This window comes from Triticum aestivum, chromosome 3B, assembly GCF_018294505.1.
Source record: "Triticum aestivum cultivar Chinese Spring chromosome 3B, IWGSC CS RefSeq v2.1, whole genome shotgun sequence".
NCBI lineage: Eukaryota > Viridiplantae > Streptophyta > Magnoliopsida > Poales > Poaceae > Triticum > Triticum aestivum.
In genome coordinates this window covers 796,756,512-796,770,844 of record NC_057801.1, presented here as the reverse complement: position 1 = coordinate 796,770,844, position 14,333 = coordinate 796,756,512, and the positions used below count along the sequence as shown (strand labels likewise).

The 14,333-nt window shown below is 45.6% G+C and overlaps 2 protein-coding genes across 2 annotated transcripts; both read left to right on the top strand.

Annotated features, from left to right (window-relative positions):
* The first annotated feature begins 6,668 nt into the window (after window positions 1–6,668).
* LOC123066640 (uncharacterized) lies at window positions 6,669–8,561 on the top strand. The gene has a single exon (XM_044489685.1). It carries the CDS (start codon window positions 7,646–7,648, stop codon window positions 8,426–8,428), a length of 783 nt encoding a protein of 260 aa, XP_044345620.1. The 5' UTR covers window positions 6,669–7,645; the 3' UTR covers window positions 8,429–8,561.
* A 3,356-nt stretch (window positions 8,562–11,917) lies between these two features.
* LOC123066639 (uncharacterized) lies at window positions 11,918–13,206 on the top strand. Its single transcript, XM_044489684.1, has one exon. The coding sequence runs from the start codon at window positions 12,255–12,257 to the stop codon at window positions 13,032–13,034; it is 780 nt and encodes a 259-aa protein (XP_044345619.1). The 5' UTR covers window positions 11,918–12,254; the 3' UTR covers window positions 13,035–13,206.
* Window positions 13,207–14,333: the final 1,127 nt, after the last annotated feature.

The following is a 14,333-nucleotide window of genomic DNA, read 5'->3' as shown; positions in this document are numbered from 1 at the left end:
CATCTCTTGCGATACTGATAAAATCTCTTGGGGTTTTGTGAGGAATATATGCATGACAAAAGGAAACGTGTCTGATGTGAATCCATCATGTATTTGCTAGGTTCTGTTAATTAGGTTTGTGTTACTGGTTTCAATTTTGTGGTAAATGATGAGAGCAAAATGATGTTAGACCTACATGAAGTTTTTTTAACATTACGTTATTTTTTTTTGAGCTGTACCTGAATATTCTTGATTAGCACACAATCCTTATTTTGTGGATCTCACTGATCATGCATAGGACACCCCAGGTCGAAGCCACATGGTTGATGGTTGCATCACACCTAGCCAGATTCCCTTCATAGTTGCAAATGCTGTCCATCATAAGCTCAGTTATTATTTTGGTATGTATCTACCTTGTTATTCTTATTCATATGAACGTTTGCATTGCTGATACTAATTGTGATGCATGGATTAAGTGAAAAAATGAAATAAAAAATGTTCTTAATAACAAAAATAGTCTATATTCACAAATGAAAAAAAATTGTATGCTGGTTTCTTCTGCATGATGTTATTTGGTATTTCAATGGGAGATGATTATTGGATTGAACATCATGGATTTATGAGATACCATATCCTAATGTTAACACATTAACAACAATAAAATGTCTAATGTAAAATGGAAATATTTTGCCTCATCAAGGCATGGTACTATACTTTTGTTTGTTTCTTCACCCCCTTCCATTGTATACGAACGCCACTAAAATCTATTACAACCGTATACACTAAAAAAAAACTCATGTAGCTAAGAGACTTGTGAGGAAATTTAGCAACATATTTGTCAAAAAACCTTAGAACCGTGCCTCTTCAACTATAATCTTGTCCAACTCTTCATATATATACGCACGCTTAATATCAATTCACAGGAAATGTAAGCATTTTTGGGCCACAAAGAAGTTTGTGCACTTGAACACCTCTACATTTGTTAGCATTACTAGATGAATTGCAAGCATGCAACTGAAAAATGTCAGCGATGTTATGAATGTTAGAATTGGGTTGTGCTGTGTGTGTAGTTATCATATTGTATAGGGGCTTCTTTGCTTATTTCCCTTCATGTATATGTGCTGGCCTGTTGGCAGATGGAATATATGCTCACTTCATAACATGGTATAAGAGCTCGGGTTAGGTTCCCCAGCCGCCGTCGCCTCTGGTCGCCGCCGGCCGCGGCCGCCGATCCTCTCTTCATCGAGCCTCTCCCCTCTTCTTCCTGGTAGCTGCTGCCGCCTGCTGGTCCAGGCCGCCGCCGTCCTTCCCGGCCGGCGCCGCCGCCTCAACGTGCTACTGCTGCTCTTCTTCTCTGCTGCTGCTGCTGCTCTTCTTCAACGAGCTGCTCCTGCTGCTCCTCTTCAACGAGCTGCTGCTACTCCTGCTCTTCAACGTGTGGCTGCTGCTGCTCTTCTGCTCCTGGTCTGCTGCCGCCATCAAGCTGTGCCTCCTACTGCTGCTGGTCTTCAACGAGTTGCTGCTGCTGCTCTGCTGGAATGGCGCCCTCCACCACCACCGATGCTGTCCCAGTCCCACGATGTCCTGTTATCTTCAACGGACAGAACTACAGGGACTGGGTGCAGCACATGAAGCTGCACATGAGGGGCCAGCTGGTCTGTGAGCACCTCTCTGGTGCTCTGCCTTGCCCCCTGCTGCCCACTCCTCCAGCTGAGTTGGCCTTCCCTGTTGATGCCGATGAAACCAAGCAACGTGTGATGCTAGATGCTTTTGAAGAGGCCACTGAAGAGTATTAGAATCAACTCCACTTATACAAGCAATGGACAAATGATGATGCTCGACCCTCTTCTATCTTGGTGAACAACATGGATGTTGATCTCACCATGGATGTGGTGGCCCTTACCACTGCATATCAGATGTGGGAGCACCTTCGCCATCGCTATGAGTCTATAGGGGATGCCATGTATCTCTCTGTTGTTTGTCAAGAGCAACAACTACAACAGGGAGATGCTATTGTGGATGATTTCTACAAGGAGATGTCGGCGGTGTGGCACCAATTGGACTCTCTGGAAGCTGATGTTTGTCGCGGATGTCAGTGTTGTGTGCGGCAACAAGCTAAGCTGGAGGTTCGTCGCCTCTATGACTTCCTCACTCGCCTTCAGCCTGAGTTCGAGCAGAGTCGTGCTCAGCTATTGGCACGCCATCCTCGGCTCTCTACTCTGGAGGCCCTTGCTGAGGTGCGATCTGAGTAGGTGGGCCTATGGAGCACGGGCTTATTGCCATCCTCTTCAGCAGTCCTGGCTGCCCGCGTTCCACCACCGCTGCCTGGTGTGCCCTCTTCTACACAAGTGGCAGGAACCTCCACTAGTGCTTTCTGCAACTACTGCAAGCAGGATGGTCACGTGATCACCGAGTGCATCAAGAGGAGGAAATAGAGTCGCCGAGGTGGCCGTCCTCAAAAGGACTCGGGAGGCTCCTCTAATTCTCGTGAGGGCTCCCTTGAGAAGGTTCACCAGGAGATGCTCACCTTGCTGCGCCACCTTACTGCTTCCGCACCATCCTCAGGTTCTGCTGGTTCTGCTGGTCAGACGTCTAGTCCACCACCACACTCTTCGTCAGGTACATCTGTTAAAGTGCAGTGTCGAAGATCTTCAGAATGGAGCAGGAGATCTGTTCAGGAACTTAGTCCAGAACAGAGTTTCTCTTTTAAACATCCTTAGCTCATAGATACTCCACATCACTCTACTCCCTGTGATTGGCATCCGCCTTTTTGAGGATGAGCCGATCTTGATACAGTTCTGCCATATGTATACAGTACAAATGTACAGAAATTATAGAAACAAAGACCAAAGTTTTGATCCATCTCAGAAACAAAGACCATATGTATACAGCATTACTCCCGATTCGAGCGGCTAAGGCGTCGGGAAGGCATTAGTCCCGGTTCAAATGGGACCTTTAGTCCCGATTTGAGACACGAACCGGGACTAAATGGGCCTTATGAATCAGGACAAATGGGCCTTTTTCTACTAATGTCACCTAAGCCTAACATCTAAAACCGGAGCCTGAACCAAGCCACATACTAGGTGTGGGGCACAAACGGGTCTGACGCACTCTCATGGTCGTCACCACCATCTTTCACCGGTTTATCTTCAGAGCAGGTACTGCTGCACCATCCTTGTCAGTGCTGCTGTCGACGCTGTTACTATGCCAAACAGCGCCACCACCTGCGCTCGTCCATCCAGACACTTCCGTCGTCGAGATCCAGCTGCCTCATGCCGCTAATACTCGTCGTCTTCACGCGGAAGATGACACGCCGCACCACCTGCGAACCACCGCACCACCGCCACCGCCTCTTGCCACCCAGATCCCACCGCTAGAACAACCTTCTCCTCAACACCCCAAGCCTCCCTAGATGACGCTCTTCATGAAGGGTATGACGAGCAAGGCATCGCCGCCACCCAATCACGCGGATTTTGGACTTTTGGCCGGGAGGGGGGGGGGGGTCATGACATGGCACCACACACCAGCCTCTCCTAGCCAAACGGCGCCCCCATGGAGGTAACGACATCGAGCGCTGTTGTCGCCGCATCCGCAAAGGATAACAGGAATTAACCTTGGGTTGGAGAAGAGGGGTGGAAAGAAGGGATCTCATCGGTGCCTCCAAGGAGGGGAGTAGCGCCCGCAGGCGGTGTCACTGATGTGGATGGCCAAGCCACCAAAGGATTTCTCCCGAACCCAACTCACACCACCATGCCCAGCCACCATCAGTCCGGTGAGACAACATCATCGACGCGAGATCCGGCGGGAAGTGGACCAGACCGGAAACTTCAGATCTGACACTAGGATAACCGCCGGCCATGAACCGCGCCTGCCGTCGCCACCGAGGACACCGGCCCTCTACCATGAGCACCGCTAGCCGCAAAGACGGCGTAGCCTCTCCAAGCAAGGCCGCCGCCCTGGAGCCCCAGTCCCTTTGCCGAGACCATATCGACGAAATCCCCGCCGCCACCTTCACCGGGGCTGCACTGACTTGCCCGACGGCCTCCTCTGGTGGCAGCGAGGAACGGTAGATACCTCAAACAAGAAGCTCTTATTTTCTGCTTCTCCTCCTCTCATTAACCACTAGACAGCGAAAAGCTTCAAGCTCAGATGTGGCTTTCCACCAAAGATCGATTAGTTTGCCTTCTAGGCCTCACGTCAGTGAGACCGAAGTCGAGGAAGAGCTCCACCTCCTAGAAGCAAGCATCTCTTCCTCCAGTTCCATCAACATCGATGTGCGATGGTCTCAGGAGTCTTGCAAACGTCTACGATGCTATTGAAGAGATTATTTGCCTACGATGTATCCTTGTTTGTTGGTTCGTTCCTGGGAATTAAATTATTTTGTGCCATGCCATGTTGCTATGTCTTTTGAAGATGCAATCAAACCGACTGTTCACCTTTTTTTTTGAAACGGAGGCAAAAGAATTGCCTCATCGATTAATTAAGAAGAAGAGAATTGCCCAATTAATTTACGAAAAACCGGGCGAAAATCAATACAAACAAACTCACTCAATACGAAGCACCACGGCCACATAGATGGCCCGCCAAGTGCTCCCAACACCCAGCAAGCACAACCCTCAACACTTCTACAATGCAACGGAACCCGGGGTGAGAAAACGGCAATGATGACTGAAAATACCAAGGCCACGTCGACAACACGAGAAACCGAGCATAATCCATCATGACATCGCGGACGCCTTCCCTCTCGCATCATCAACCATAGGAACCTCCAGCCGCTCATTTGACAAAGGTGAATCTTGACCCTCGCTCGAGGTCGTCGACATGTCCACCTTCATATGATCCACTGACAAACTCAGACATAGCTCCCTAAGCTCGGGCATGACCTGATTGTCTTGTTGGTCACATAATCAATTGCGGATCCTTTTAGTGGCACAAGCACATCTAGATGTTTGCAAACATCATGCATAGGACACGCCAGGTCGAAGCCATATGGTTGATGGTTGCGTCACACCTAGCCAGATTCCCTTCATAGTTGCAAATGCTGTCCATCATAAGCTCAGTTATTATTTGGTATGTATCTACCTTGTTATTCTTCTTCATATGATAAGTTTGCATTGCTGATAAAATAATATAGCTAATTGTGATGGATAGATTAAGTGAAAAAATGAAATAAAAAATGTTCTTAATAATAAAATAATCCATATTCACATATGAAAAAAATTGTATGCTGGTTTCTTCTGCATGATGTTATTTGGTATTTCATGGGAGATGATTATTGGATTGAGCATCATGGATTTATGAGATACCATATCCTAATGTAAACACATTTTTTTCGAAAAGGAGTATGACCCCCGGCCTCTGCATTTGGGAGATGCATGCAGCCATTTTATTAATTATTTAGAAGGACCTTACAAGGTAATACATCAATATGTCTGAATCCGCCATCCTGGCGACATGTGTCGCAACTTCTATCCAGTTGATGAAGGGATGCAGTAAGCCTGAGCCGAATACCCAGACTTCTCACCTAAGCCTAACATCTAAAACCGGAGGCCCGAACCAAGCCACATACTAAGTGTGGGGCAGAAACGGGTCTGACGCACTCTCATGGGTCGTCACCAACATCTTTCACTGGTCTATCTTCAGAGCAGGTACTGACGCACCGTCCTTGCTAGTCCTGCCATCGACGCTGCCACGGCGCCAAACAACGCCACCACCCTGCGCTCGTCGATCCAGACACTTCCGTCGTCGAGATCCAGCTGCCTCATGTCGCTAATACTCATCATCTTCACGCGGAAGATGACACGCCACACCACCTGCGAACCTCCGCACCACTGCCACCTCCCCTTGCCACCCGGATCCCACCGCCAGTACAACCTTTTCCTGAACACGCCTAGCCTCCCTAGACGACGCCTTCACGAAGGGTACGACGCGCAAGGCATCGCCGCCGCCCAATCACGCGGATTTTGGACTTTTGCCGGGAGGGGGGGGGGGGGGGGTTCAGGACATGGCACCACGCATCAGCCTCTCCTAGCCAAACGACGCCCCCATGGAGGTAACGACACCGAGCGCTGCCGTCGCCGCATCCGCAAAGGATAACAGGAATTAACTTTGGGTTGGAGAAGAGGGGTGTGAAGAAGGGATCACGTCGGTGCCTCCAAGGAGGGGAGTAGCGCCCGCAGGCGGTGCCACCGACGTGGATGGCGAAGCCACCAAAGGATTTCTCCCGAACCCAACTCATACCACCTGCCCAGCCACCATTAGTCCGGTGAGACAAGATCATCGACGCGAGATCCGGTGGGAAGTGGACCAGACAGGAAACTTTAGATCTGACGCTAGGATAACCGCCGGCCATGAACCGCGCCTGCCGTCACCTCCGAGGACACCGACCCTCTACCGTGAGCACCGCCAGCCGCGAAGATGGTGTCCCCTCTCCAAGCAAGGCCGCCGCCCTAGAGCCCCACTCCCTTTGCCGAGACCATATGGACGAACTCGCCGCCGCCACCTTCACTGGCTTGCCCGGCGGCCTCCTCTGGTGGCGGCGAGGAAGATGAGGGGGCTAGAAGTGGCATTGCGGGGTAACCCTAGTCGCCTTCCGTGTCGCCGGGGAGGATGACCTAACAACAATAAAATCTCTTCTACAAAATAGAAATATTTTGCCTCATCAATGCATGGTACTGTACTTTTGTTTGTTTCTTTGCCCCTCTTACATTGTATAAGAACGCCACTAAAATCCATTGCAATCATAGAAACTAAAAAACTCATGTAGCTAAGAATTTGTGAGGAAATTTACCAACATATTTGTCAAAAAACCTAAGAACCGTGCCTCTTCAACTATAATCTTGTCACTCATTGGCGACGATATATATACACACACTTAATATCAATTCACTGAAAATGTAAGCATTTTTTGGCCAGAAAGATGTTTGTGCACTTGAACACCTCTACATTTTTTAGCATTACTAGACGAATTGCAAGCATGCAACTGAAACATGCCAGCTATGTTATGAAGAGCCAAGAGTGTAAGGTTGGCCCCTGATAACGGCTGGTAGCAGAACCAGATAGCACAGCGCTGGAACATGCGGATGAAGTCAATGACTCCTTGCACCAGCAAGACAAAACCACACGTCGACACCCTCGTGCGGATGAGTTTGCCACTAACAACTAAGACACGGCTGCAGCATGCCAGCGGCAAAGCATGAAGAGGGCTAGTCATGACACACATGATCAAGCTGTCTAGATCATTCAGCACAAAAAACTGGTCCTCGCATGTGAGTTTGCCCCTGATAATTAACACACTTTCGACAGGCCCATAGACTCGTTCATAAATGTACGAAACGATAAGAAGACAGCAGAGCGGCATGAACTTGCCTTGAAGATGGGGGACAAACTCTCAGGACTTGAACTGACAAGGTTTCACTAAATGATAGCTTGAGCATGCAACTATATGAAGATTCCCTATCAAACTATACCATTTATAATTAGTCCTTGCTGCCAATTAGTGGAACATGATAGAGTGAACATGAGACGGCTTTTGTGTTGGGATCTCTATGCTTCTGGCAGATCTCTAGGCTTATGTAATGGCATGATTCTTCATGTCTACTAATCAGATGCTGCAGCACAGCTATACACATATCTTCCGTATAAATATGCGTCAGCAGAATGGTAGATGCATCAAACTAGAAGCTCTTCTCTCTTCCTCCTCTCTTCGACCACAATAAAGAGCAAATCTTCAAGCTCAGACATGGCTTTCCACCGAAGATCGACAAGTTTGCCTTCTAGGCCTCAAGTCAGTGAGACCGAAGTTGAGCTAGAGCTTCAGAGCCTAGAAGCTAGCATCTCTTCATCCAATTCCATCAGCACGATGTGCGATTGTCTCAGGACTCTTGCAAACATCTACGATGGTCTTGAAGAAATCATCTGCCTACCAACCAACCAAGTTTGCTCCTCCCAGCAGAGGAGGAACATATTGGATGGAGAAATGGAAGGTTCCCTCGAGCTCCTAGATCTCTGTGGTGCCATGCAAGAGATCTTCGTGGAGATGAAGGCCATCATCCAAGAGCTGCAAGTGGCTCCAAGGAAAGGGGATGTTGCAGCTGCTCAAGCCAAGATCCAGTCTTACACCCACTTGGCGAAGAAGGCCAGGAACCATTTCAAGAAGGCCACGAAGAAGGCTCCTGCAGATTGCAGGATGGTCATGCTATTGGCCAAGGCCAGGGAGGTCTCTGCGTCTCTCCTGGAGTCCACACTCCATCTTGTGTCGAAGCAAATCGAAATGCCTAAACAGTCTCTTGTTTCCAAGGCATTCCACAAGAAGAAGGCGGTTGTTTGTAAGGAGGAACAATTGTCGGAGTTAGAGTGCAGTATCGGAGATCTTGAGAGTGGAGCAGGATATTTGTTCAGGAAATTAGTCCAGAGCAGAGTTTCTCTACTCAACATCCTTAGCTCATAGATACTCCCAAGTCATTCTTGGCGCCCTCCGATCGGCATCCGCCTTTTAAGGAATAGCTGATCTTCATACAACTATACTGTATAAATGTACATGGTACTACAGAAATAGAAAGTGAAACCAAAGTTTTGATCCATTTGACCATTTCATCCTTGAAGACGTGTTTGTGATCCCAGTATAGTTTATTTTGATGCCCACGTTAAGTGGATCTTGTTCATTATGCATGAAACATGCCAGATCAAAGTCACAAGGTCCCAATCAATCAATTTTATTATCCAGATTCTCCACCACCACCACATGGCCGTGCACTACTCTGCCACTACAATTGTATATATTTATTTTTCATACAACGAAGTTCAAATGAGTGTACTCAAATTTTAACATCTTTATCATTTAAGCATTGAAGGTGACAACATAAGAAAAAACATTTACTCCAGAACCAGAACTTTTTGCATGTTCTACAGTATTAACAATAATCTGAGCAAGACCTAATCCAGACTTGTCAGTGCACAAACTTTTTGGTCCTTTCCGTATAATGCACGGAAAGAACAGTCGACACTTTATATGTTCATTCCTGGGGTGTGCTCATTCCCGGGGTGTCTGAGAATCAGTTAGTATGACTAAGAGGTAATAGTATGACTAAGAGGTAATAATAGCGTACAAAAACATTGAAAAAGAATAGGCACATATCAATAGCTAGTCTCTGCAATGGTTGGATATTAAATGGTCATGCTGCACACACGGTGGGTGGCTGAAAGCCTCAAGCTGAAAATAAATTATGGGGATAGCATGTTGAACCGCTAACATGTATCTTTTGCAGTGGATCTTGTTTCCATGACCTAAACATGCCAGATGCAAGGGCCACCAAGGAAAACACCTTATTGAATACAGGTATGTCACAGCTAAATGTTAGGTTAGCGATCCATTAAGCAATGGCATGGGCGTGCAACTGTGCCAAGATCCACCGTCAGACTAAACCACATTTTTTTGATTGGTTCTTGCTGCCAATTGCTGGAACATGATAATGTGATGACTCATCTCAAGGACGGTAGGCACAGAAAACAATGTACTAAACATGAGAAGACTTTAGTGTTGCGATCTCTATGCGTCTGGCAGATCTTGAGGCATAGCAGACAGCATGTGGGAGATGTACTGGCATGATTCTTCATGTCTACCAATCAGATACCACAACACAGCTGTACACATCTTCTGTATAAATAGGTGGCAGCAGAATGGGTAGATACATCAAACAAGAAGCTCTTATTTTCTGCTTCTCCTCCTCTCATTAACCACTAGACAGCGAAAAGCTTCAAGCTCAGATATGGCTTTCCACCAAAGATCGATTAGTTTGCCTTCTAGGCCTCACGTCAGTGAGACCGAAGTCGAGGAAGAGCTCCACCTCCTAGAAGCAAGCATCTCTTCCTCCAGTTCCATCAGCACGATGTGCGATGGTCTCAGGAGTCTTGCAAACATCTACGATGGTCTTGAAGAGATTATTTGCCTACCAAGCAACCAAGTTTGCTCCTCCCAGAAGAGGAAGATGTTGGATGGAGAGATGGGATGCTCTGTTGAGCTGTTAGATCTCTGCAGCAACATGCAAGAGACCTTCGCCGAGATGGTGGTCATCATCCAAGAGTTGCAAGCAGCTCTAAGGAAAAGAGATGATGCAGCTGCTCAAGCCAAGATCCAGTCTTTTACTCGCTTGGCGAAGAAGGCCAGGAAACATTTCAAGAAGTCTGCCAAGAAGCCTGCATTCGACAAGATGGTCATCCTATTGACCAAGGCAAGAGAGATCAGCATCTCTCTGTTGGAGTCCACACTCCATCTCTTGTTGAAGCAAATTGAAATGCCAAAGCAGTCTCTTGTCTGCAAGGCATTTTACAAGAAGAAGGCAATTGTCTGCAAGGAGGAGCAATTGCAGGAGTTAGAGTGCAGTATCGAAGATCTTCAGAATGGAGCTGGAGATCTGTTCAGGAAATTAGTCCAGAACAGAGTTTCTCTTTTAAACATTCTTAGCTCATAGGTAGTCCACATCACTCTACTCCCTGTGATTGGCATCCGCCTTTTTGAGGATGAGCCGATCTTGATACAGTTTTGCCATATGTATAGAGTACAAATGTACAGAAATTATAGAAACAAAGACCAAAGTTCTGATCCATCTCTTGCGATATTGATAAAATATCTTGGGGTTTTGTGAGGAATATATGTATGACAAAAGGAAACGTGTCTGATGTGAATCCATCATGTATTTGCTAGGTTGTGTTAATTAGGTTTGTGTTACTGGTTTCGGTTTTGTGGTAAATGATGAGAGCAAAATGATGTTAGACCTACATGCAAGTTTTTTACAAGTTAACATTACGTTTTTTTTGAGCTGTACCTGAATATTCTTGATTAGCACACAATCCTTATTTTGTGGATCTCACTGATCATGCATAGGACACCCCAGGTCGAAGCCACATGGTTGATGGTTGCGTCACACCTAGCCAGATTCCCTTCATAGTTGCAAATGCTGTCCATCATAAGCTCAGTTATTATTTTGGTATGTATCTACCTTGTTATTCTTATTCATATGATAAGTTTGCATTGCTGATACTAATTGTGATGCATGGATTAAATGATAAAATGAAATAAAAAATGTTCTTAATAACAGAAATAATCTATATTAGCAAATGAAAAAAAATTGTATGCTGGTTTCTTCTGCATGATGTCTATTTGGTATTTCAATGGGAGATGATTATGGGATTGAACATCATGGATTTATGAGAGACCATATCCTAATGTTAACACATTAACAACAATAAAATCTCTACTGTAAAATGGAAATATTTTGCCTCATCAAGGCATGGTACTATACTTTTGTTTGTTTCTTCACCCCTCTTCCATTGTAGACGAACGCCACTAAAATCCATTACAACTGTATACACTAAAAAAAAGCTCATGTAGCTAAGAGACTTGTGAGGAAATTTACCAACATATTTGTCAAAAAACCTTAGAACCGTGCCTCTTTAACTATAATCTTGTCCAACTGTTCATATATATACGCACGCTTAATATCAATTCACAGAACATGTAAGCATTTTTGGGCCACAAAGAAGTTTTTGCACTTGAACACCTCTACATTTGTTAGCATTACTAGATGAATTGCAAGCATGCAACTGAAACATGCCAGCGATGTTATGAAGAGTCAAGAATGTAAGGTTGGACAACAGCTGTTAGCAGAACCAGATAGCACAACGCTGGAACATGCGAATGAAGTCAATGAATCCTTACACCAGCAAGCCGAAACCACACATCGACACCCTCGTGCAGATGAGTTTGCAACTAACAACTAAGACACGGCTACAGCATGCCAGCGGCTAAGAACGAAGAGGGCTAGTAATCATGCACATGATAATGCACATCGTCTAACACACACAAAAAATTGATCCTCGTGTGTGAGTTTGCCCCTGATAATTAAGACACTTCCGATAGGCCCATATACTAATAAATATATGAAACAATAACAAGACAGCAGAGCGGCATAAACTTGCCTTGAAGATGGGGGACAAACTCTCAGGGCTTGAACTGACAAGATTCCACTAAAATGATAGCTTGAGCATGCAACTATGTGAAGATCCATCATCAAACTATACCATTGTTAATTAGTCCTTGCTGCCAATTAGTGGAACATGATAGAGTGAACATGAGACGACTTTTGTGTTGGGATCTCTATGCTTCTGCCAGATCTCAAGGCTGATGTAATGGCATGATTCTTCATGTTTACTAATCAGATGCTGCAGCACAGCTGTACACATATCTTCTGTATAAATAGGCGTCAGCAGAATGGTAGATGCATCAAACTAGAAGCTCTTCTTTCTTCCTCCTCTCTTCGGCCACAATACAGAGCAAATCTTCAAGCTCAGACATGGCTTTCCACCAAAGATCGACAAGTTTGCCTTCTAGGCCTCACGTCAGTGAGACCGAAGTCGAGCTAGAGCTTCAGAGCCTGGAAGCAAGCATTTCTTCCTCCAATTCCATCAGCACGATGTGCGATGGTCTCAGGAATCTTGCAAACATCTACGATGCTCTTGAAGAGATTATTTGCCTACCAAGCAACCAAGTTTGCTCCTCCCAGCAGAGGAACATATTTGATGGAGAAATGGAACGTTCTCTCGAGCTCCTTGATCTCTGCGGTGCCATGCAAGAGATCTTCGTCGAGATGAAGGCCATCATCCAAGAGCTGCAAGTGACTCTAAGGAAAGGGGATGTTGCAGCTGCTCAAGCCAAGATCCAGTCTTACACCCACTTGGCGAAGAAGGCCAGGAGCCATTTCAAGAAGGCCACGAAGAAGGCTCCTGCGGATTTCAGGATGGTCATGCTATTGGCCAAGGCCAGGGAGGTCTCTGCCTCTCTCCTGGAGTGCACACTCCATCTCGTGTCGAAGAAAATCGAAATGCCTAAACAATCTCTTGTTTCCAAGGCATTTCACAAGAAGAAAGCGGTTGTTTGTAAGGAGGAACAATTGTCGGAGTTAGAGTGCAGTATCGGAGATCTTGAGAGTGGAGCAGGACATCTGTTCAGGAAATTAATCCAGAGCAGAGTTTCTCTACTCAACATCCTTAGCTCATAGATACTCCCAAGTCATTCTTGGCGCCCTCCGATCGGCATCCGCCTTTTAAGGAATAGCTGATCTTCATACAACTATACTGTATAAATGTACATGGTACTACAGAAATAGAAAGTGAAACCAAAGTTTTGATCCATTTGACCATTTCATCCTTGAAGACGTGTTTGTGATCCCAGTATAGTTTATTTTGATGCCCACGTTAAGTGGATCTTGTTCCTTATGCATGAAACATGCCAGATCAAAGTCACAAGGTCCCAATCAATCAATTTTATTATCCAGATTCTCCACCACCACCACATGGCCGTGCACTACTCTGCCACTACAATTGTATATATTTATTTTTCATACAACGAAGTTCAAATGAGTGTACTCAAATTTTAACATCTTTATCATTTAAGCATTGAAGGTGACAACATAAGAAAAAACATTTACTCCAGAACCAGAACTTTTTGCATGTTCTACAGTATTAACAATAATCTGAGCAAGACCTAATCCAGACTTGTCAGTGCACAAACTTTTTGGTCCTTTCCGTATAATGCACGGAAAGAACAGTCGACACTTTATATGTTCATTCCTGGGGTGTGCTCATTCCCGGGGTGTCTGAGAATCAGTTAGTATGACTAAGAGGTAATAGTATGACTAAGAGGTAATAATAGCGTACAAAAACATTGAAAAAGAATAGGCACATATCAATAGCTAGTCTCTGCAATGGTTGGATATTAAATGGTCATGCTGCACACGCGGTGGGTGGCTGAAAGCCTCAAGCTGAAAATAAATTATGGGGATAGCATGTTGAACCGCTAACATGTATCTTTTGCAGTGGATCTTGTTTCCATGACCTAAACATGCCAGATGCAAGGGCCACCAAGGAAAACACCTTATTGAATACAGGTATGTCACAGCTAAATGTTAGGTTAGCGATCCATTAAGCAATGGCATGGGCGTGCAACTGTGCCAAGATCCACCGTCAGACTAAACCACATTTTTTTGATTGGTTCTTGCTGCCAATTGCTGGAACATGATAATGTGATGACTCATCTCAAGGACGGTAGGCACAGAAAACAATGTACTAAACATGAGAAGACTTTAGTGTTGCAATCTCTATGCGTCTGGCAGATCTTGAGGCATTGCAGACAGCATGTGGGAGATGTACTGGCATGATTCTTCATGTCTACCAATCAGATACCACAACACAGCTGTACACATCTTCTGTATAAATAGGTGGCAGCAGAATGGGTAGATACATCAAACAAGAAGCTCTTATTTTCTGCTTCTCCTCCTCTCATTAACCACTAGACAGCG

Bases quoted from the DNA above. Each gene is read 5' to 3' on its own strand.
- LOC123066640 (XM_044489685.1), top strand. From the start codon at position 7,646: ATGCATCAAACTAGAAGCTCTTCTCTCTTCCTCCTCTCTTCGACCACA.
- LOC123066639 (XM_044489684.1), top strand. From the start codon at position 12,255: ATGCATCAAACTAGAAGCTCTTCTTTCTTCCTCCTCTCTTCGGCCACA.